Source organism: Rosa rugosa, chromosome 6 (assembly GCF_958449725.1).
Source record: "Rosa rugosa chromosome 6, drRosRugo1.1, whole genome shotgun sequence".
Classification (NCBI taxonomy): Eukaryota; Viridiplantae; Streptophyta; class Magnoliopsida; order Rosales; family Rosaceae; genus Rosa; species Rosa rugosa.
In genome coordinates, this window is record NC_084825.1 from 19,157,823 (window position 1) to 19,183,609 (window position 25,787).

Sequence of the window (25,787 nt, forward strand, 5' to 3'; positions counted from 1 at the left end):
CTAGAACATGGATAAACATGGATGAAATGGTGGCAGATTACATTCAAAATCATAATTGGAACTGTAATAAATTATTACGATTTCTGGATCCAATGGTGGTGAACCAAATACAGGGTATTTCGATTCCTGTATCCAACCAGGAAGATGAATGCATTTGGGGTCCTTCCACCAGTGGTAACTATACAATTAAAACTGCTACTTGGTTGCAATTACCAGAAATAGATAATCATAGCAGCTTAGAATTACTAAAGAATCTCTGGAAGCTTAATGTTCCCCCTAAAGTTCAACTCTTTGGATTGCTCCTCTTTAGAGGTCGGCTCAAGATAAGGGATCGCCTTTCCAGATTTGGCTATGTTGATGACAACTCTTGTCCACTGTGACAATGATAATGAAACAACATACCACTTGTTTGGATGCTGTGAATTCACAAAAGAAGTCTGGAAGCTGGCTAATCTTAATGATTTGTCTTGGAATGAAGGATACCTTCAAGTTTTCAGGAAATTGTTTGTTGACCAAGCTTGTGATCGGGGTCTTTTTGTCAATATCTTAACATTATGCTGGCAGATTTGGAAAGCTAGGAATGATGCCATTTTCCGTGGAGTGATCTCTTGCCCCAGATCCATTATTGCAGCAGCAGCGGCCTTCCAAAACCTGGTAGCTCAAGTAGCATGCCCCTTGGGTGGAGGCACCCCACAAATCGCTAACCACAACATTGCATGGTCCCCTCCACCTGCAGGAGCTGTTAAAATCAATTTTGACGGATCGAAAAAAGGATCTTCTACGGCAGGGAGTTTTGTAATCCGCAATCAAGATGGTAAACCCCTGTATGCGGCGGCCAAAGGTTTCGGTAATACTACGGTACCGGTGGCAGAAGCTACTGCCCTAAGGAATAGCTTGGAGTGCGCCTTGAGGTTGAATCATACCAATGCTCAAGTTGAAGTCCAACATATTTTTAGAGAGCCAAATTTTGTAGCTGATTCTATTGCTCACCTTGGGCACACCTCTATAGACGGCCTTTTCTGGACGGACACCATTCCCAGAAATGCGTCTAATGCCCTGTTGTTTGATGTTGTAAACCTTGGTTGCCGAAGAGGCTTCCGCATCTAATATAGTCTTTTCGCATAAAAAAAACTCAGCTTGGTGGGACCCATTTTAAGGGTAAAATTTGTATTATAACATATTCCTCCCTTTAATTTTTTTTAATTATTCTCTTTTTTCTTTCTGCATACCGATTTAGAAATTAAACCAATTTTACGTGATGCAAATCCTTCCATGTATTTTGCTATTAAACGGGAATCACACTTTCATCCCAAAACTACTAAAGCCTAAAGATCAGAACATCATAAAGCATGCAAATTTACCAATTTGATAAAACAAAATCAAACTGATTAGATTCTTGACATCTATGGCATTAGACCTACCTCAATTATTTTCTCCAAGTCGATGAGCATGATAATTATCTAAATTTGCACAATTAAAACCACAATTCAATTAAACAAACAAAACTCTCAGCAAGAATTTAGCTAGAATGCGCCTCACGCGCCAAAGAAAAAAAGAAAACCAGCCTTTGTGCTCTCCCGGCCGGACATAGCCGGCGATTCTGCCGCTGCATCTCGGTCCGGGAGGGGAGCTTTATTTTCCTCAGCTTTTCTTAGTTTCTCTAGTTTTTGCCTTCTTAGTAGGTACTGGTGTTTGAAGGAGGATAGCAGAGGTCGGGTTGAAGATCCATCATCGCCGACTCGGTTGTTCTGAGTTTAGGCAGGCCTTGTCGGGGTAAGACTGATATGGCATGGAGGGAGGATGGCAAGATCAAGATCTTTCAACCTTAGAACTGATCGTGGACGCGGCGCAAATCCATTGGTGATTGGGGTTTCAATTTCTGCAGCAAGGCGATCCCTTGATGATGGGTTGGAGGAGGGCAACAGTGGGTGCCCCGGATATGGTTTTGCTCTTCAGAGAATTGGGGGCTCTTGTATGTTGGAGAGGGATTTACTGGTGTTGGGTCCCTGCCGGATAGTAGTGTTGTCTTCCGGTGGTCGGAGGAGGGTGGATGGCAATAGGTTGTTGGACAGTGGGTGTAGCGGCCCGTAGCATGGATGTCCCTTGTTCGGACGAAAGGGGGTTGGGTCGGGTTTAATGTTTGTTGGGCTCTTGTTGGTGGGCAGTTATTACTAGTTTTTAGGGTTTGGTTTCTTTTGTTTTGTTTTTCAGCAATAAGTCACTATCAAGGTTTTGTTTTAAGTTTTAGCTGTTGGGTCGGGTGCACTGCAATTTTTGGCATAGACAATCTTCTCTTCGGCGGTTTAGCGGGCGTTCCTGTTTCGGAGTTGGGTCAGCAGCGGTGGTGAAAATGTCTGGCGGTGGCATACTGGCATAGACAATCATCCTTGGCCTTCTGGTGGGTTGTTCCTGTCTAATTTCGTGTCAGAGGTGATGGCGATTTGGAGCGTTTGTGGATTGCCGGTGTTGACATTAGAGTGGTAATGGTATTGGGTTTAATTTAGTCTCAGGTCTGACGGTCCAGCATTTCAATTTGGTCGGGTTTGACGTCACAACGAGTGTAGACTTGGTCGATCAAAGGCAGGTCAGGAGGACTTAGGGTGGCGAGTTAATGTTGACAAAGTTGTGTGTCAAGAATTCACTGCTCCTGCGCATATTGTCTTTGCCTTTTAATTGTTGTGCAAGTTTTAAGTCTATATTTGAGTCGGGGTTTTTTTGGCTCCGTCAGTCTGTCATTTTGGAGTTCCAGTGTGAAGTCCAGTGGCCATTTCTGTGTATGAGATGTTAATAATAAAGAAGAAATTTCATTAATAATGAACTGGATACAATGAGTTTTGACAACATCTGGAGCCTGAAGCATGACGGGCCTGGAGCCTTTTCCCTTGGTGGACTACCCTATTGGGCCGCGAACTGTTGGGCTGGGGTTTTGCCCTAGTCCATTGCTATTTTGGGCTAGGGTTTTGGCCCTTGGCCCAACCCTATGTTTTTAGTTTTTATCTAAATTCAATAATTTCCTTGTATTAGGAACTTAGATCTCTAGCGCCTCCGGCGTAGTACCAAAGGAGGATATCCGATATTTCTATCTATAATGAGTGGGTCTATTTCTACGTACCATTGTGGGTACTACCACTACCTTCTTGTCTGTCTATGTCCTTAAATGACAGCGGAAGGGTATGTAACGGCCTATTCTGGCTTGTAATGAATATACTATTTCGCCCCGTGGGCTTGATTCTAAAAAAAAAAAAAAAAAAAACCACAATTCAATTTCAAGGTTATCTATAGCCAACGAAATGTTTCGAATCATAAGAATGATACATTAAAATTAGAAATTTACGGATTTAAACGACACAAATACAAATCGTGCCAAATTAGAGAGAACCACAACTCAATCCCTTTCGGAAAAGTTTTCTTCTTCGTTACTCCCAAAATTCTAGAAATTCTCGTGGGTTGCTTTTAAGAAAAAAAAAGAAAAAAAAAAAAGAGAGAGAGTTTTTGTATTAAAACATAATAGTAAATAGAGAGCTCCAAACCAAAAAACAAAAAAAATTAAAATAAAAGATGGCTCACTTTCTAAATGCGGAGAAGAGATGAAGAAAAAGGTCTAGGCTAATATTATTGCCCAGCATTAAAAAGGACTTATAGGTTTGTATCTGCGCGTGGGTCGTGGGATTTACACGCATGAACGATTGGCCTAGACTTGGCCCACAAGAATTCCAACTGTCATTTCCAACTGGCAACCAAAGGATTTCCTATTTTCTCTCTGTAAATTGTTGCCCACTTCACTCACAATTCTAGTCTTTCTAATTCACAAAGTCTCTCTATCTCTCTTTTTTCTCCTGTTTCACTCTCAAAGACTCAAACCCTCAAAATCCTAATTCTCCATGAAGTTCGCCAATTTCCCAAGAAACAAGCTTTCAGAGAATCTATTCATAGTCATAAACTTGCCCAGTAGATTTCAGATTTCATCCTACAAACCAAGTATTGGTGGCTTACTACCTCCACAAGCTAGTTGTTATGGGTAACCAGTTTCGATCGAGTTTGATCCTTGATTGTCCAGATTTCTATTTCAAAAATCATGCCCAAGTCATTTGAGACGTGTTCGGTGGTATATCTTCGAACGAACCTCTATATTTATTTATCCAGCGCAAGAAATTGAATCCCTAAGCTTGCCGATTTGATATATACGAATATGGGTTCAGGAACATGGAGTGCTCAATATTCAAAGGATATTGTTGCTGATAATGAGTACGATAGTGTTATTGGAATTAAAAAAGAATATCACAACGAGGAGGGATCTGATTCAGTTCAAAATCAAACCCTAGAATTGGATCCAAACCAAACCCCTCAATCCCATCTAGAAAAGCTTTCTTTTTTGGTAGTCCCAAAATTCTAGCAAAATCTCTCGGGTCCTTTTTAAGCCAAAAAAAAAAAAAAAGGAGTTTATGTATTAAAACATAATAGAGTGCTCCAAAATGAAAACTTAAAATACAAGAGGGCTCACACCCTAAAAGGCAGAGAAAAGAGGAAGAAAGAGGCCTGGACTGAAATTATTGCCCAACGATAGAAGAACAACTTATAAGCCATGCGCGTGGGATTTACGCACCGGAACAACTACTCCCTTGGCATTAATTAATAGGTTCTTGATATATAGTGAACAGTTTAGATTATTTTCTCAGTTACTCAACAGTGATACAAATTGATCATGCTATATAGTTCTGTATGTACTTGTGTTGTGCAGATCTTGAAGCCTGCTTTTGCAATTCTGGTTGATCATGACCAAAAATGCTTTCTCTTGTTGATTTGTGGAACCCATAGTATCAAGGACACTTTAAAAGAGGCAACAGGGGCTGTTGTACCTTTCCATCACAGTACGTTGTGCATGAGAGTGATCTAGTTTTGGGTTATGCACGTTGTGAAATGGTTGAATTGTGACTGCAAGGTGGATTGCAAAGCTTGCAAAACCGCATCTTTTAGAAGCGCTTGACCAATATCCTGGCTATGAACTTAAGGTAATGTCATTGGTTGGATGTTAGATGTAATCTTACCAATTATCTTAGTAAATCAATTTGCGTGCCTTTTAATGAAGATAAATTTGATGACTATTCAAATTAATTCCCATTTCATGTACAGTAATCCAATTCTTATTTGGTGTGAAGATATCTGTAGTTGTTGCCTCTGAAACTTTCTATTTTATTCATGTTAATTAGTTGTGTGTGTGTGTGTTTGGCCCCCTTAAGAAGACAACCACTTGTGTAACGTTTGCTAGCTCCAGGTTTGTTTTCATTACTTGTCATAAATAATTTAAACTTTAGTGCTATGCACCAACCATTTGTGGTCCTTTTTTTTTTTATGTTACTAACTGCAAGAGATAGTATCATGTTCTTTTGAACATGTATCATGTATGATATTGCTCCGATGTTTATTTAGTTTAGCATGATAAATCCATTTGTTCTTTTGCTTTATGCTTTTAGTACTAACTCGGGATTTAAATGCAGCTGCTTGTACGACATGGGAATTGGCAGAATCAGGCGCTAATTTTATTACTTCTGTTGTTAATGGTGCTGACTTGGTGCCCACCTTCTCTGCTGCATCAGCGGATGGCAGCAAATTCTCTGTCCCCAATTCAGATGGGATAGGTGTCCCTTCATTCTGATTGATTGATATGGATTAAAAAATCCTTATCTTAAACTTTTGTTTTATTTTTTAATATTTATATTCATTTTTTAATCATTGTTAACCAATCAGAATGAAGGGACAGGGTGGTGATAGGGGAATGGGGACAGAAGATTTCAGTCCCTGATGATTTACGTGCTGATCGAGTTGATGCTCTTGAATTCAATGATGAATATTTTTATATTTTACTGTATTTTAATTTGATTGGAGGTTAATTAGCAGTTTACCCAGAATATAGGGGTGGGCATTTTGTACCGAAAATGCGGTTACCGACCCGAACCGCACCGAAAAAACGGTTCGGTAACCGCACCGAACTAAAACGGTGTCGTTTTAGGATCACACCGCACCGAACCGTTTAAAAGCGGTTCGGTTGCGGTTTCGGGTCATAAACCGCCCGATTTAAACCGACCCACACCGAATTTATTTTAATTACATTTTATTTATTTATTATTTCTCTATTGATGGAAATGTTGGTTTTCAATATATAAGAAATCCATTTTTGATTAGGTTTTCAGTTTTTAATATATATATATATATCTGTGTGTGTGTAATAAGTTGCTATGGTCTTTCTGCAAGTTGCTTGATATTTGGGTGACATTTGCCGATTTGTGTGGACTCTAAATGCATCCAAAATTTATTTATGCCTTATTGAAATTGTTAAGTAAAAATAAACTTGATTTTGGCCCTCTCTTTCTAGTTGAAATTAATAAATCGCTCCAAACCGAAACCGACCTGCACCGCACCGAAAAATTGTGTAACCGAAATAATCGGTTCAGCCCTTTTGTAATGCGCACTACTAGAATTATGGCCCCAGACATCGGCCAAAAACCGATGAGAAACAAAAACCCGACCGATGTCTTTGTGGGTGATGAGAAAGATCCAGAAAATGCAGACATCGGTTTTTAGCCGATGTCTAGTATTCGTGTAGACATCGGTTCCTAATTATAAATCGATGTAAATAGGTTTAAATGATAACAAACTTACATGTTTTACTATTGTTAAACCCACATTTTATTGTATTTAATGCTTAAAGAAATATAGATTACACAACACAAGTTTGCGTTTTAACATCGTTATTGATTTAAGAACCGATGACTGATACTGTTACAGACATCGGTTCCCATTTTGGAACTGATGTCTGGTACTCAGTAACATATCGTTTTCGACAAAAAATCGATGTCTGTATATTTTAGTAACATCGATTTCCATTTTGGAACTGATGTCTGGTACTCAGTAACATATCGTTTTCGACAAAAAATCGATGTTTGTATATTTTAGTAACATCGATTTCCATTTTGGAACTGATGTCTGGTACTCAGTAACATATCGTTTTCGAAAAAAAATCGATGTCTGTATATTTCAGTAACATCGATTTTCATTTTGGAACTGATGTATCTGTATTACTAGACATCAGTTTTTATGGTTAAAACTGATTTCAACTTTATATCTAGACATCACATTCTATAAAGAGGATGATGTCCACAAAATATATAGCTGCTGTTATAAATTGCAATTTCGATAGTTGACAAGAGTGATTTGAATATTGGGCTATTACAAGGATGATGTCCACAAAATATATATCTGAAATCATCATCCTTAACAGTTTACAAAATGGGCAAAATAAAACCCCAATTCACCTACTACGAGGCTAGCCTAGCAATTAGTATTCATGTTTGTTCATAATTGCTACAAAAATGTTAATTAAAAGCTAGCCTAACTCAAAAAAGAGGCTGGCTTTCCCAACTTCTTGAATATAAGCAACCCCCATTACACCTGACAATCCTGCACATCACAGCACAATACTCAATCAAGAGGATGGCAGCACAAGGCATGTGATAAGCGACTGCTAAGACACTACTAATCAAGTGATGACTATATTGGCCGTGCGATATCAAACCAAGAGAAAAGACATGCACATGAAAAATGAGATCAAGCACAGACCTTTCCATAGTAACGTAACGTTTTTCTTCAACTTCGTTATCAGATCAGGGTTCTCCTCAAGAACATCAATGGCAGTAATGGCAGCACTCGCAAGATATGGGGGCAAAGAAGCAGAAAAGACGTACCCAGCCTTGATTTTATAGTCTGCAAATGATATAACATCCCTTTAGTAATCAATGGGAAAAATACTATTTCCTTTTTGCACACACTCACTAGCACCAAAGCATGACTTCACAAGACATGTGAATCACAAGCATATTATAGTCAAGGAGAAGAGACAGATTGTTCAGTACTCAACAAACCTGCTGCAACGTCAATCTCTTATCAATACTATCCTCAACAGCATTGTCATGGGTGGATAAAGCTAGCATCAACTCCTGGGCACTACATCCCATCAGCCTGGAAGCAGTGGTTATAGCTGCCAAAAAGAAAAATCAAAGAGAAGTCACACATATGTAAACATTCATTAGTTCCCTAATCAGTTCCCTTGGAGGTAATATGTGTCTGACTTCGGCAGAAGGTTATATCCCAGAAGGTTATATCCCAAGACACTAGGGAAAACACTACCAACAATGTGAAAACACAATTTAAGCATCTCTTTAGATACTGAAATTCAAATGCTGTCCTCAGAAATCCCATTATTTGTGACAAAAAACAATCCCATTATTTGTGAACTTCCTTTTCTGGATTACTTTTTTGAATTGGGCTATTTACTCTATGGCCTCAAAAGCCCAAGGCTTAAGATCACTATGGACACATTAAACCTATAAACTCCATAAATATGTGCCCAACATTCTAGCACTGCTCAATCAATATGTAGATTTTAGGCCTGAAAACACCTTTCTAGCTTCTGGTTATTGATTTTATAACCCAACAGAAAACCTTGCCTTTCTAGTTATAACTATCAACAAATATCCAAAGCCAGCAAGGCAACTGCATCAGAACCAGCATCATGAAAGATATCCCATAGAATTATTGCCAAGCCAATTACATATATCTTACCTTCATCAGCCAACACTTCCACACGATTTTCATCGTCCGTTACTTGAAATGATATGTTTCCGAGCCATAAAACAGCGGCCAGCACAGAAAACACCTGTAGTTGATCTTCTTCAGAAATTTGAAGAATAGCAAACGCTTCCTGGGGGGATATGGAAAAAACAAGAAAACAAGGGGGTAAGTGATACTTTAGTTGTAGAAGCAATAAACCAGAAAAAGAGGTGCATTGACTGCATGAATGGTAATTGTAACGACTTTCTCCTTTTTCTTGGCATTAGTAATAACTGCCTATAATTACCATGAGCATGTGAAACTTCTGAGCATCATCCACACCATCAATTGCCAAGCAACCACTTTGACTAGATACTTGTAATCACTAGCCATTTTCAGATTCAGCCTCTCTGCAACCAAAAGCATAGAGTCAGTCGCATTATGTTATTAATATCTTTACAAATCGACATGTATGGACGACGTTGATAGTAGAATAGACGCCACTGTTGGAGGATCTAATATATAGATATGGTTTTTGTTTGTCATAAAACTATATGAACCCAATTAAACTTGGATATGAAACAAAAGTAAGGCCATAGATCAGGATGATTGCTAAATCACTACATGAAGCAAGTTGTGAGAGACAATAAGACTAGAAAAAGTCATCTCAAGGCTGCTATTTATACCTGACTCCCTAACCCTGGGAAAAAGTCATCAAACATATTTTGCAGTCTAACTTCTTATACTATTTGACATGAAAACAGCTGATTCTCCAGGGGGCCAGAATATCAGGTAGCCAACTAACATACAGCTTAGTGTTCTTTTTTTGCTAACAAGAGAACTAAATATAAGATTTATGCTTCACCCAACCCCATCATGTGACACATAAGCTAAGGCTCATGGACCATACGACAAGATAGTCAGCAATATAGACTCTCAAACTTATGCTTTGACATTTTCTTAGTCTTTACTCTTAAGAGATAATCTATACTAATAATAAGGAGAACATATTTTGTCAATGAAAACTGAAAATGGATGATAATGACCTTTGAATATATATCAAAAATATATCAAAAAAAAATTCTATAAAACAAATCATAGTAGTCATGTTCAACAATGTCAAAGTACAGAATAGCAAAAATAAAAATAGCCCACAACTGCTTAACCACCCACTCCAATTAACTATCCAGTATCCGACAACCATCGGGGATGTGGTGTTTCTAGTTTACATAAATAGCACATAGCTTAGGAAAAAGTTTAGGGGATTCGCCAGAAAATAGTGACAGATGCTGAGATAAGCAAACTAAGTAAGGGAATGATTATACAGCATCTAAAACTACTAAGAAGGTAGAATGGAATAATTAAAAAACAACAACTTCCCTACCTTTAAGCATTGATGGAGCACCGGCACAAAGTTGATAAAAGATATGGTACGACCTCTCACCATTTTCCAGTCGAGCCACTCTTGACTGCTCACGTGACACAATATAATATAAGAGAAGGCACATTAAAACAATGAAACTACCAGCTTCAGTTGATACAGGGCAAATTAACTACCTTTTCTAGAAACACTGTCCACAATCAAGATAGACCAATGGTGTCCACACGTACATGAGGTGGTGAAATCAAGTCAGTTAGCGTTAATGAAATTATAATCAGGTAATAGCATACCAAACAGCAATGTATGCAGATTAAAAAGCTTACAGGTTTGAATTTCAGCACCACATATTTTTCCCACTGAGCTAAAATGAATTTCAAGCAACTTCCCCTAGCCTGGAGCAAATAAGAAATAACATTACCCAAGCTGCATTCCTTCAGATCTCATTTATAAAATGGGGAGAAGGAGGATGGCTATTATCAAGAAATAAATGACCAAGTTCCAATTATAATTTGAAAGCACAGTAAATCTATGACTACAGGGCTGCAACAACAAAAAATAATAATAATAACTTACAAATCGGCTAGCGTTATCATTTCTGGATGATTTTGCAATTCCAAATGCCTCCAGTATACAGTTGGTCTGAAGGATTGCATGTTCCACGCCACAACTCCCACCACCAAGAGCAGCTAAGTATTGCATTGCAATTTTTGCTGTCTCTGTTTTCCCAGCTCCACTTTCCCCACTGTAAGAGAAAAAACTTATATGACTCTCCATGGCAAACTATATCCCATAGGGGATATTCAATAAGTTAATGAGAATTTCCACTTTCCCCACTGTAAGAGAAAAACCCAGAAACAACCCATAGGGGATATTCAATAAGTCAATGAGAATTTCCATTCAAGTCAATTATCCCAATAATCCCAATTTCAGCAAAATAAAGTTTAAACAAGTTAACACTCCACACCCATACCAAAAGAAAAACCAGATCTAGAGTGGTATTACCGTAGCCCATCGCCCTGAACCAAATATTCTGCAGCCACCAGAAACAAATACCCAAATCCCTGCCAAAACATCAAAATCATGCTATAAACAAAGTCTAGACCCATTTACCTGCCACCATATATAATCCGTAGACTCATTCTGAAAAGCTTGAAACAAATCGAGACATGATCCCTAATTTCTTTTTCAGTTTTCTCCAGCCACCAGATATCTGAGCTTAAGCACTAATTGGAAGAATATGTGAGATGATAAGAGCCGTATCAAAAGTTCATAAATTTAAGATTGGGTAATCAGGTTGGGTCTTACTATTTCGAGCAATAACGAGCTCTTGGAGCTCTGAGATCTGACTGTTGAACCCGGCGATCAACCAATCCAACGACGCCTCTGCTTTCTCCGCTCCCATCTCACACTCTCTTCACAAGAAAAAGACGATGAAACGCCGGATAGAAAATCAGTATTGGTGGTGGGGAGAAGAGAGAGAGGACCTACGCTGGTGGTGGTCGGAGAACGAGGCCGCTCAGGTCTGAGAACGAGCTCGGGGCGGGTCAGGTTGGAGAACAAGGTCGACGCGAAGAAGGAGGCGCGCGCTGGAGTCAAAGTGAGAGTTAGTAATTAGGGTTGGTAAGTTTTAGACAAAGTGAAAAAATTCTAAGTGTTGGGGAAATGAATATTTTGGTCCCCCCGCGTATCTGAAAATTTCAACTTAGTCCCTCCGCGTTTTTGAAAATTTTTCCAACGAAACTTTTCTCATCGTTTCAGTTGGTGACTGATGTCTATAATAACAATAGAAATCGATTTTTTCACAAACTGATGTTAGCACGATTTTTAACATCAGGTGCAATCCTGACCGATTTAATAGTGGCGATGTCTAATGACATTATTCTAGTAGTGGCGGTTGCGGTTTGATATATAGGCCAACCGAAAAAAGCGGTTTGGTTGCGGTTTGGGCCTCAAACCGAACCGAACCGCACCGCGCCCACCCCTACCAGAATATATGTGTTGGTATGGAATGCTGTTGTATTTGTCTGGTTAACTAAATCCAAGTTTGAGAGAGTAGTTCTCAAGTGGGGACCTATTTATTTAGTTTCCTTATAAATTGAGTGAGAGTAATTTCCTAGTACCGGACTTCTATTGTTGCTGTTAAAAAGGTTTTTCAAATACCGGACTTCTATTGATTCACAGCTATATGCATGGTTTTCAAATACCCAACGAGCCAGAGAACCAAGTGCACCGCCGTGGATTGATTGAGAGTAATTTCCTATTTATTTGGTTTTTCAGCAAAATTTAACTGCAATCAATTGGTTCTCTGGCTCGTTGGGTATTTGAAAACCATGCATATAGCTGTGAATTATCAGAACGTACTGGAACCTTTAAATATTTTATATTATCTTTAATTATCGGAATATCTGTGAGTCACACAACCCTTAATGTGAGATGAGTCGGATGATATATAGTGAACATGCATTGTTAACATAATGTTGAGTTGAGTAAATTTAACTTAAAATGGTTTGTTGCATTGATCATATCATCATGTTAAATTTATCTGTGTCTTTTTCTAGGTACTTCTGAGAAGATTACACTTGCTGTATTCAATTAAAGCCACCAATGCATCACAAGGACCCTTCTCATCTTTGCTGGTGAACAACTATGAAGATCCTTCACCTAAGGGACGCCCAAAAGCAAAATACCCTCTAAACAGAGATACTGCTCAGAAACAAGTTACAAGTAGTTTTAGACTTGTCTAAAAGATTAAAACCATGCCTCTGGTGGTTCCGTACCATTACTTTAAAGTTTGGGAATACTCAGATGGTAACATCTAGTGGAAAGATTGCCTGGGCTGCTTGATTTTGCTCATATCTTATGTTTTGCGGAGAAAGCGAGCTACCTTAAAGAGGTGAGAGATATCTCTCTTCCATAGTTGATATGTGTGCATTCAGTACTGATGGTCAAATATTGATTCTGTTTTCCTCATATTCATCTTCGAAGTTTGTGATATATATATATATATATATATATATATATATATATATAGACACAGACACATATATTGAAAGAATTGAATGCAATAGAATAATACGTACTGGAGATGTATGCCTTGTCTGGAGTGCTTCCTTCTAAAGACAAACCATATGTATCATGTCTATTTGGAACCTTGTAAAGACTATTGTCTTCATTTATATTCATATATGTTAATATTTCATAAGATTCCGCTATATGTTATTTGTTATATGCTACACACACGTGTGTTTATAATTTTACATACACTACTAGCAAAAAGAGCAACCCACACAGATTTGAAACACATTGACTCTCACACTGATAAAAAATCAGTGGGTTTTAACTTATAGATACAGACATCCGTGAGAACTGAATGACTGGGCTCCACACAAGAAAATGCATACAATTTTACTCACTGAAATCAGTGTGTGTATATATACGTTAAACTGTGTTATAGTTCAAAAGACGCATTAAATAGACATGTTCTCGTGTCTAGATTTGTAAGAAGTTGTTTGCTGGAGGTATCGTGCCTACTTCACACAACACTTGGTCTGTCTCCATAGTTTACTTGGGCGTAGTCGAACTGAGTTCCGGTGTAGTCGATCTGAGCTTCCCTATGACAAGCCCAACAAACAGAAGAAAAAGACGATGAAACGCTGGACAGACTACTTACAGACTTTGCGAGGTTGAAGTGGCCGACTATTACAAACTTTGTTGTAGATTCTGACTAGTTTCTTGATTTTGAGTAAGGTTAGCTTTTGTTTAACCTTTTTGTAGTAGATGAAGTGACTGCAGCAATTATGAACAAAAATGCAATAGTAACTGCTAGGCTAGACTTGTGGTAGGTTAATTGGGGTTTTATTTTGCCTATTTTGTGAACTGTCAAGGATGATGATTTTGGACAGAATACCCCAATATTCAAATCACTTTTATCAACTGTGGATATTGCATTTTATAGCAGCAGCTACATATTTTGTGGACATTATCCTCTCTAAAGAACATGATGTCTATAAAAACTGATGTCCACTAAGAGAAATACATCAGTTCCAAAATGAAAATTGATGTCCCATTAACCACAAGAGATCGAATTACTATGCCAGAAACTAGTGCACATCGTGTCTTAGATAGAGATCGATGTCCAGGATAAGTACTGCCATCGATGAAGACAAAAAAACCGATGTTACGAAAATCTACGGACATCGTTTTTTTTTTCATGATTCAATATATTATAAGGTATTGGATATCGTTATTTTACCAGAATCGATGTACTACAAGAAAATTGACATCGTTTTTTTCCTGAGGATCTGATGTTACTATAAGTATTAATATCAGTTCATACAATATTAAATGGATTAAATTCAGTTTACCCCCCTGAGGTTTGGGGGTAATTTCATGTTAGTCCCTGTCATCTCAATTTAATCAGTTTACCTCTCGATCTTTTCAATTTTCCTCAACCGTGTCCATTCCGTCCAATTTGGACGTCAAGTTTGACAAAAAAGCCCACTTTAAGGGCTAAAATTGTCATTTCAAGGAAAAAAAAACACCATGACAAAAAAAAAACCATGATAAAAAAAAATTCCTTTTTTTTTTTTTTTTTTAATTCTCTCTCATTGAAGAAGAAGAAGAAGAATAATATTTTTTTAGATTGTCATTTCAAGGAAAAACAACACCATGACAAAAAAAAAATTCTTCTTTTTTTTTGTCATGTTTTTTTTTTAATTCTCTCTCATTGAAGAAGAAGAAGAAGAGAATTTAAAAAAAAAAAAAAAAAAAAAAAAAAACATGACCAAAAAAAAAAAATGAAGAATTTTTTTTTGTCATGGTTTTTTTTTTTTGGTCATGGTGTTTTTTTTCCTTGAAATGACAATTTTAGCCCTTAAAGTGGCTTTTTTTTCAGACTTAACGTCCAAATTGGACGGAATGAACACGGTTGAGGAGAATTGAAAAACTCGAGGGGTAAAATGATTAAATTGAGAGGACAGACACTAACATGAAATTACCCCCAAACCTCAGGGGGGTAAACTGAATTTAATCCATATTAAATTGTATATACTGAATCTGAAATCGTGGGATATGAGGCAAATTACGCGTCAAAATCATGAACAACAAAAAAAGTTCATGGGAACCGATGTGTGAAACAGTATCAATCATTGTTTCTTAAATGAATAACGATGTTAAAATGCATAGTTGTGCTATAGGATCTATATTTCTTTAAGCATTAAAGGCAATAAAATGAGGGTTTAACAATAGTTATACATACAAGTTTGTTATCATTTAAACGTATTTATATTGATTTATAATGGGTAACCGATGTCTATACTGATACAGAACATTCACTAAAAACTGATGTCTGGATTTTCTGGATCTTTCTCATCACCCACTAAGACATCAGTCATGATTTTTTTTCTCGTCATTTTTTGGCCGATTTTTGATGGCATAATTCTAGTAGTGCATAATTTGTTCTGTCATCAATTTTATGACTTAGGCTTGGAATATCGAAGCATTATCAAAATTACAACCTTAATTACTATTTTTGACCTCTATTATCATAAATCAGAAAAGAATATAGTTAAATAAGTTTTTTTTCCTCCTCAGCAGGCTCTCTCTGACTTTCTTTTTGTTTCTCTCTCTTCCTTCTTGGTCCATAGTTGAAATTCTAGAGTATCAGAGCCATGGCGGCCTGACCATCGCTCCGCTATCACTTCTCCGCTTGATTCTCTTTTTACATTTTTGCAGCTTATTCATTGACATTGTTCGTGCCCTTCATTGACTTCTTTGTCCTGTGGCTGGATCTTGAGTTCTTAGATTTCATCCTCACCTGAAGACCAAGAATTCAATCACCACCGAGAACATAATTAAGCTGGATATGACACTAGCAACAATGGCAACTGTAGGAGTTGACTCACTTGACTTTTTTGGTCTTTTCGATCACTTGCAGCGAATCAGGATTGCATTGGGCGTCAAATGAGACATTGGAGTCAAATAGTTTGAAGATTTCGAGCCCATTCAGGATTGCATCATTATATGAGCCTTTCTTGTCTGTTGCAAGAGTGAGAAAGGGATTTACCTTCATTTCATTTTCAGGGCCTGACATGTATACAACGTAGTCTCTATAAACTGGAATCCCATTTGAGTTTTATGTCTCAAATCACTTCCTAATGCCTTGTATTTTATTGGCCGCTTCGCCTTATAATTATACACTACTCTGTGATACCTGATTAGTTTATATTAAGCTTCTCATAGGTACTAGTTCTTGTTGAAGAGGAAAGATCCTACATTGGAAAAGTGACAAATCAAATATAACTTATAAGTGGGTGGCTGTTACCCAATTGTACCGAGGCCTTTTGTGATTAAAACCCAACACCTAACGGGTAGTTAAATTGGGACAGTATCAGTACAATGGTGGGCCATGTTAGGTCCGTAATTACCTAGTAATTGTTCCCCTAATTTTGTACTTTTGCTTAACCTTTGTGTTTATTTATACATATTTATTATGTTTTCCTCATCATGATAGGAAATGATGGAGAAGCTTGGAAATGCACTAAAAACTCAACTTTAGCACATTTTCCTACTCCGGCTAGGAGAAACCGAGCTAGGCAAGGAAGAAGGAGGGGAAGACTGACCAAATGAACTCTAAATGAGTTAAAACTTTCCAGATCTATTCTACACATCCTAAGGATAATTTTTTATGAAGAGTGCATGAGCTAGTTTGGAATGGAAGGCCTTCAAATGATCGGTTCAAGTTTCTACACTAGAAGACGAAAAATGCAAAAAAGGATCTGTAAGGATTCCGACAGCATTTCTGGCCAAAACACGGCGAACTAAGCTCTGAAATTTTACGTGGATGATCTAAACTCATGGAGGAACATTTGGTATGAAGAAGTCAAGGGCCAATCCTAACTCTTAGTGGAAATTTATGTGAAGGAAGAAAAGAGAAGAAAGTGCGCAAACGGACAAAAAAAATGTCAACGGTGGTCAACGCCGGATTCCGGACATTGCCAGCTGAGTTGGCCGGCCGAGAACATGTGTGGAGGACAAGGAAGAGCTGACTAGGGTTAGAGACTTTAGGTCATGGTTATTTTGAAATTCAAAATTTGAAAAATGACAAGTGGTCCCATTTTTACACCTTACACATTTGTCTCTCATTTGTTAACTTGTTCCCCTACACAATGATCCTTCTACCCTTACTTTTTCTCCTCCACCAAAATATCTATGGGCTTTCTAGGTCATTTTTATGTGGAGTCAAAAACTAGATCCACATTTTGTGCTTACATGTACATTTGTCAATCACATCTAGCCCTTCATTCCTTTTGATCTCCACCCTTGATTTGAATTGCCTTGGCCTTTAAATAGCCCATTCTCTCTCCCAAAACCGTGCATCCCCTTGGCTCCCTCATTTTGGAGCATCAAAATCTCTCTTTTCTCTAGTTTTAGGTTAGTTTTTCATACCTTGTACATAGTTCTTTGAGTTTGTGTGAGAAATAGGTGTGTAAGCACTTGGGTTTCACCAAAACCGAAATTACTAAACACTCTAAATCAATCACAACACTTGCTTTCACACACCCAAGCCTTTGTTCTTGAGTTTTGTGGATGTGTATGGTGTTTTGGGTTGTAAAACCGAAAATCCCATACCTTGAAGCAATTCTCTCATCATTTGACATCTTTGAGAGCTAGGTGGAAGGTTGGGTAGTTTTTCTCTTTTTCTCTCCTCCTCTCTTTAATTTGATATTCATGGCTTGTATTTGTAATAACATGTGTTGTGAGTAGTTGGATTTGAGGCTAGGGCTAGCTATGTGCAAATAATTAATGTAAATTTCCATGTGGTTTGATGTTTATGCATGTTTTGAATCTTTTGGCTACTATCCTTTCATGTATCCTAAGTGTGTTTATAGATTTATCACCTAGAAGCATGCTTTAGGAAATTAATGAATCGGAAACATGAACTTGATAAACTATTGATTCCGTGAGCATGTGTAGCTAAATAGGTGGTGGCTTAGCTTATTCATACGTGAAGAACTAAGTTGCGTGAATTTCTTACCTTGAAATTAAAGCATGATGTTGTGAGTTTAGGTTCCGGAAGAATTTAGGCTCACGGCACCATAGGCTATTTAGGATCCGGAAGATTTGAATGGTATAAAGGTTGTGTAATTTAGCTTTGCTTCAAAAGAGATTGTTAAATTGCATGATTAGTTGGTTTCTTGGTAGCTTCACCAAAGCACTAAGGGGAAGTTTGTCAAAGCATGTTATTACATCAAATATGGGTTACATTTTGTGCATGAGTAAGGTTAGGTGTGATACCTAAGTCTCTATTCTTCTCATTGATTTAGTCTCTACATTTTTATTTGTTTATTTTATTTTATGCATTTAATTTTCTTTATCCAAATTAAAATCAACCAAACCGCTCACTACCACAATTGTTAATACCATCCTCATGATCTTTAGCTTCCAAAGGGCAAAGGTTGTGAATTTGTAAAAATGTAGACTTAAATTTGTTTTCTAGGTTATATTTTCGCCGTGATCTAGCTAGGGTAGAGTTACTCAATCCCTTGGGTACGATACTCTTACTTTTCCCCTTTACTAAAACTTGACCTCCTAATCTTGGGAGTAGGTAACATCACACAAATTTGCATATATTTTCATACTCGTAATGCATCCAACAGGCCACGGGCCACGCTTGTTGCTGTTTAACATGGTATCAGAGCGGGTCTCTCTCCAATTGCGTCTCCAATTGTCATAGGCCCAAATTTGGGTTCCTTATATTGCCATCGGAATATTCCGATTGGATTATTACCAAGTGTCTGATGTGGGTCTTGGATTGTTACATTGACCAAAGCTCTAATATGAGACTTGTGTCCCAATTTTTAATGTGAGAATTGGATTGTTAATTAATTTCACGTGCAGAACTAAAGTTAGGTTGCACGTGAGGGGACGTGTTGTGGGTCTTGGATTGTTACATTGACCAAACCTCTGATATGAGACTTGTGTCCCAATTTTTAATGTGAGAATTAGATTGTTAATTAATTTCATGTGCAGACCTAAAGTTAGGTTGCATGTGAGGGGGCGTGTTGGAGAGGAAAGATCTCACATTGGAAAAGTAACAAATAAAATATAACTTATAAGTGGGTGACTCTTACCCAATTGTACTGAGGCTTTTGTGATTAAATCCCAACACCTAACAGGTAGTTAAGTTGAGACAGTATCGCTACAATGGTATGCCACAGGCCACGCTTGTCACTGTTTAACAGATCTTGCTTTATAGAAAGATCTTGCTTGTTTAGAAATTCAATTAAAGATAAAGCTTCTGCTGCATTAGTCATGCCTCAATTCAAAATGCAGTAAAGCTCATCCATTCAATGTATAAATATCTAAAACTGAATTACTCCATTCCAAATCTTCAAAATGTGGTAGAGGCTAGCATAAACCTCGGGCTAGACTAGTAGGATAAAGGAAAAATGATGCTGAAACCTACTTTACTTTCTAACATTTTCATTAGGCTACTACCAATAGCTTACTAAAAATGCAGTAAAGCTCATCCATTACTCATTAGCTTTTCCCTTTTTGACTAATCCACTCAACATTCCTCACTCCTTTATATAAATAGAAAGTTAGAAACTGCACATTTTCTAACTCACTCAACTTGACAAATGCTGAAACCATCCCATTTTAAAACATAGAGAACAATATAAATACAATTAATAATTAATAGAGGAGAACAGAGGACCAGACACCTAGGAAGATAATAGATCGATCAGTATGCCATTATCTCGCAAACAATAGATATTGCCTAGATTATTATCTGCCCCTATATTTGATATAAACATTAGGTCAATAAGCTCTATGTCTGCCAAGGATGGGACTATGATGTCCACTAGCAGCAGCCGTGGCCTCCAACTTGAGAAAAAAAAAAAAAAACAAAACAAAAAAACAATCTGAGGCCTATGATATACATGAACTAGAAGCCACCAAGATGTCTTGTTTCTTTTATCTGGTCAACAATAATTGATCATTATCATCTAGCGGAACCTACCACTACAAAGTCTTATAATCGCAGTGTCTTATAATCACGTTTATATTAGGGCCTTGTTTCTTAGTTTCATCTGTAAAGCACTGCAATCAAGAAAAGTAATAAATTCACAACAAGCCTCAACTTCCCTAAAACCAGCGATCAAAGGATTCTACATACAATACCAAAAAGGATTCTACGTACCTGGGTATTGATTGAAACTTCCAGTTATAGTGGTCGTAACTATTTGCCCGCACAATGGAACCTAGGATGATATTGACGGCCTGTGTCTAAAACCCACATTCAAACTTCAATTTTAGAGTCCACTTCTCTCTGTTCTTCGGCCTTGGCACATCGTCCTTCCTCTTTTGTTCGTCTTCTCTATTTCAAATTAGGGTTTTCTGAGAAAGTCTCAAAATTTAATGGAGATATGTAATTTAAACTTTTGAAAGAAAAATAAAATTCATATCTTAACGGATAAGCAAGTTACCATAATTGAATATTCTAAACTGTTAGATATATTCACATTTTAATTATATCCAACAACCTAAAATATTCAACAAACTTGATGTATGCCATACATTAACGTATACTAGAATTTTCCTCAGTTACTATGATCAAAGTCCAGAAACCCTTTTTCTTTCCGTGGTTGTATATTTTAACAACAATGGTTTACAAACTCTTGACTCAAATGCCAACAAATCCTTGAAAATCCTTCTTTTTCCGGTTAGAGCCCATTGCTCGCATTAAGGCCACCGAGCACACCCCGTACAAGCGGATCCTAATCAGGTTTTAGGTCTTTCACCCTAGGGAGACACATTCCCTACTTAACTTTTCCCCGGGCCTAACCAAATAAAAACGATTTAAAACCAATTAAATCTTGTTTTTCCACGAAACCTTTTGTGGAAAAAGAAACCTATTAAACAAAGAAACCCAAATCTTGTTGAATTTTGATACCTGTTAAACAAAGAAAGTTAATTTCAGGTATTCAACCTATTCAATTACTGAATCATTAAGTTGACAAAAAAAAATTACTGAATCATTAAGGCACATATATGTTTTCCAATTCAGAAAAAGAAACCCATTTGTTTATGTCGGTGACATATTAATTCCTTAAAATTGATGGTGCAGTGAAAACTTTGAATTCAATCTTTTGGCAGTGGGGTCTTGAGGCCAATGTGAAGCAATGCATGTTTTAATTCACCACCTTTCTCCTTTTGGAAATGCAATCTGTTGTCATTTCTTGAAGAAGCTAGGATGCATATATGATAATTCTGAAAACCTCAGAAAATAGGAATTTCCATGACCGCTCTATATAATCATACTTTTCGAGCTCTTTTTTTTTTTTTTTTTTTGTAACATAGAATTTTAATTATCATGTGCGGAGTTAGTACTTCAAATTTATTTCAGAGTCCATTAGAGTAAAGTCTATGCATGAAACAAAAATCTGACAGCGCGCACTACGTACTGTCGTCAATGACTGTCCCTATATATGCGGGTTAGGACAGGACACTCTTGACTAGGGGTCGTCAACGGGCCGAGCCGGGCCGGGCCTTGCTATATTTTTAAATAATAGCGGGCCGGGCTTTATTAAAAATAGACGGATCCAAGCCCGTCCATATAAAGCGGGCTTTGCGGGCTTTTTCGGGCCGGGCCTTGCGGGCTTTATGTATAAATAAATATTTAAAGACACAAATTTTTTTTTTTTTTAATCAAGCTTTGGAAATTCATTGGATAATGATCAAATACAATCAAAGATAACATATCTATAATTCTATATTGTACCAAAAAAAAATCTTTATTTATATATAGATACTAATTTATTGATAAATAAATTTTTAAAGGCACTAATTTTTTATAAATCTATATTTATACATCATACACTCCAAAGAGCAACATATAGCAATTCAAAGAAAATGAGAAAAATGACCGTTGGATGTGATTATTACAATAAAATAAGAGTGTGGTTAAAAATTTAGTCAATTTCACCATAGTTTCAAACCCGATCGGATTGGTCAACTGTAGTCACTTGCATGTTTTCTTGGTTGACCGATGGCGTGATGAACGCAAAACTTGCTTATTTTTTTACATCACGTTTGTAAATATTTCATCGATGGATGTGTGTGGACATAAGATAAAAATTTCAATTTTTAATTACAAATACGTTGGCCTATACTAATTTGTCTCCTAAAGTTGTATGACTTATACATTGCATTTAAATTGTTGAGGTCCATTCTAAAACAACCGTGAAGTGGAAAATGAATTTGGAGAAATCAACCGCTCGATTGAGAGATTGTAATATTTTATGGTGGTTGTAAAAAATCTAGCCAATTTGGTTATCGTTTCGAATTCGATCAACTAGGTCAAACGTAGTTACTCTTATAAATCTATATTTATATATCATACACTCCAAATAGCAACCCCTATCAATTCAAAGAAAATGAAAAAACCGACCGTTGGATGAGTTTATTACAATAAATTATGAGTGTGATAAAAAATTTAGCCAATTTCACCATATTTTCGAATTCGATCGGATTGGTCAACCGTAGTCACTTATATGTTTTCTTGGTTGACCGATGGCGTGACAACCGCGAAACGTGCTTATTTTTTCACATCACGTTTGTATATATTCCATCGATGGATGTGCATGGACATAAGATAAAAAAAATTAATTTTAATTACAAACACATTGGCCTATACCAATTTTCTTCCTAAAGTTGTATGACTTATACATTGCATTTAAATTGTTGAGGTCCATTCTAAAACAACCATGAAGTGGAAGATGAATTTGGAGAAACCAACCGCTCGATTGAGAGATTGTAATATTTTATGGTGGTTGTAAAAAATATAGCCAATTTGGTTTTCGTTTCGAATTCGATCAACTAGGTCAAACCTAGTTACTCTTCTAAACCTATATTTGTATATCACACGCTCCAAAGAGCAACCCCTATCAATTCAAAGAAAATGGGAAAACCGAATGTTGGATGTGATTATTACAATAAATTATGAGTGTGGTTAAAAATTTAGTCAATTTCACCATAGTTTCGAACTCGATCGGATTAGTCAATTGTAGTCACTTGCATGTTTTCTTGGTTGACCGATGGCGTGATGAATGCAAAACTTGTTTATTTTTTTACATCACGCTTGTAAATAATTCATCGATGGATGTGTGTGGACATAAGATAAAAATTTCAATTTTTAATTACAAATACGTTGGCCTATACTAATTTGTCTCCAAAAGTTGTATGACTTATACATTGCATTTAAATTGTTGAGGTCCATTCTAAAACAACCAAGAAGTGGAAGATGAATTTGGAGAAACCAACCGCTCGATTGAGATATTGTAATATTTTATGGTGGTTGTAAAAAATCTAGCAAATTTGGTTATCGTTTCGAATTCGATCAACTAGGTCAAACGTAGTTACTCTTATAAACCTATATTTATATATCATACACTCCTAAGAGCAACCCCTATCAATTCAAAGAAAATGGAAAAACCGACCGTTGGATGAGTTTATTACAATAAATTATGAGTGTGGTAAAAAATTTAGCCAATTTCACCATATTTTCGAATCCGATCGAATTGGTCAACCGATATTTAGAATATATATATATATATATATATATATATATATATATATATATATATATATCTCTATATATATATAAACACACACACACACACATACATGATATATTGATATATATATATATATATATATATATATATATATATATATATATCTATATATATCTATATCTCTATATATATATGTTTGGCTCCAAAACCAGTTGGCTTGCAAACTGTCTCTTTTGAGCGTGTGCGCAGGCGTGCCAGCACCGTGGGGTGCAGTCGTCGGGGTAGTCCCTTGACCTGACTTCTTCTTCAAGCGTTGTGGACGAGGAGAGCACCAACCTCGTCACATGGTTCTTCTCTAGCCTTCCGGAAAAGGACTTCTTGCCTTACGGATAAGGACTTTGGGCGTGATCTCTTCGCGTCACTGAATCGATACTTAGTGTTGTAGACTAAGCAGAGCAATCACTGGGAAGTTTGGGAGAAAGCACGGGCTTGTGCTAAAGCGTGACTTTAGCTTCGCTGGGTTGCGAGGGCGTTACCCTTGCTTCGCTGGTAGTAACGGTGGCGGTTGCGCTCGCAGTCGGCTCCTGGGGAGACTAGGACTGGAAGTACGATCGCCGGGTTGATCTGGTGATGCTGACAGTCGGCTCTTGGAGAGACTAAGACTGGCGCGCGGTCACCGGGTTTCAACGAGGTTGAAGGTTTGCTCCGGGGAGGCTTTGTAATCGCTGGGATTGATTGATTTGAGAGAGGTCCTTAATTCATCCTTGAAACCTGGTATATATACCTAGGGTTTCGACTGCTCCTTGCCACAGAAGGATTATTGGTTGAAGTTTCCTATTCAATCCTCGCTACCCGACTCCAATAAGGTTTCGTTTTCCTTATGGATCACGGAATGGGTGAAGCTGTAACCCAAACCCGAATAGGCTTATTTTTGGGCCGCAGGTATCGGCCCGCTGTGCTGAATCCACTAAAGGATCTTGCCAAAATTACTTTTGGGCTCAAACATTGCCCCCCAGGCCCCGATATCAGGCCCACTAAGATGTAACTGATAGAAGGGGGTTAAAACGACATGCCTGGTGATTGAAACGATGTCATTAATGAAGGTAGCGTCTATTCGCTTGGCAAAACGTCTTTTCGTCGCATCGTTTCCCCCACAAAATCTTTTATTTAAATACCGCAGCCAAATAGAGACCTGTCACATCAGAAACCTTTCCAGTCTCCTAAACCCATCTTTGCGGAACTCTTCGAAGACTTGAGGTATCCTTATGATGCTGATACTGAAGCACTCGCTCGCTTTCATGAAGATGAAGAAAGACCTCCACCACCCGAACCGGCTCCGCGACCCGCGCGAGCCCCGCGCTTGGTTCAAGCTGGTATTGTTATTCGTGAGCAACCTCCAGAGGTACTTGCCTTGATATGTTCCTTTGTTTCCTTTATCACCTCCACCTCTGTCCCCTAACTCGAAATTTATAGCAGGGACGCGCACCACCTTCAGGCGGTCGCGCAGTGGGTGTTCCTCCGGCCACCGGTCCAGCTGCTAAACAAAAGGCAGTACTGATCAGGCCTGAAGTAGAGGACACCTCCTCTGACGATGATAATCCTCAGACTGTAAGGATTCTCGCTCTAGAACCCTCTTTATTTTAGCAGCCGTCTCGACGTCTAATTGACTTTGTTTAAATCTTGACAGATTGCCGCTGCTCTGGCACGCAAATGCAGTCGCGCTGAGCTCAGAACTGATCCATGGGCAGAAGACGAACCAGCCGCTGATCGACTGGTAATGCCTCTCTCCCGGAAACATTGATGCCTTGTCTTGTTATGTATGGTTTATAACGTTTCTCTGCTTCAGGTTCGTCGCAGGCTTTCAAGGCCAATTGGGGAAGGATCCTCTGCTGCCAGCGAGGGTGTATCTGGTACAAACGCCCAAAAGACCGATGGTGGCCCTTCCACTGCAATCAATGCGGCAAACCAAATGCAGTTGGTTGTAATTTCAGAACCAGTTATAGTTGACGGTCCGCCTGAGGTTGAAGACAGGATGTCTCTCCTTCATACCTTCCGCGAGGAGCCCATTCCCCTTCTGGCATCGACGGTGCCTGACCTGGATCCAATCCTTGGTGAAGCTGCTCTAGAGCCAATGGTAGATTTCCGCGGGCCAGCAGTTAAAGAGGTAACTCTCTTAATCAAAAATATTCATCTTTTACCTTTGGCTTGGTTATTCTGAAAGT

The 25,787-nt window shown here is 37.8% G+C and overlaps 1 protein-coding gene, 1 long non-coding RNA gene and 1 pseudogene across 2 annotated transcripts; 1 reads left to right on the top strand and 2 right to left on the bottom strand.

Moving 5' to 3' along the window:
- Positions 1–17: 17 nt before the first annotated feature.
- On the top strand, positions 18–1,107 carry LOC133716336 (uncharacterized). The gene is made up of 2 exons (XM_062143046.1): positions 18–312; positions 479–1,107. The coding sequence occupies exons 1-2, from the start codon at positions 18–20 to the stop codon at positions 1,105–1,107; spliced, it is 924 nt and encodes a 307-aa protein (XP_061999030.1).
- Positions 1,108–7,151: 6,044 nt separating this feature from the next.
- On the bottom strand, positions 7,152–10,759 carry LOC133716337 (myosin-2-like; annotated as a pseudogene).
- A 45-nt stretch (positions 10,760–10,804) lies between these two features.
- On the bottom strand, positions 10,805–11,632 carry LOC133717702 (uncharacterized). Its single transcript, XR_009849890.1, has 4 exons — positions 11,474–11,632; positions 11,291–11,397; positions 10,988–11,208; positions 10,805–10,818 (listed from the first exon to the last, which is right to left on the bottom strand). It is a non-coding gene; the product is annotated as an uncharacterized LOC133717702 (long non-coding RNA).
- Between the last annotated feature and the right edge of the window lie 14,155 nt (positions 11,633–25,787).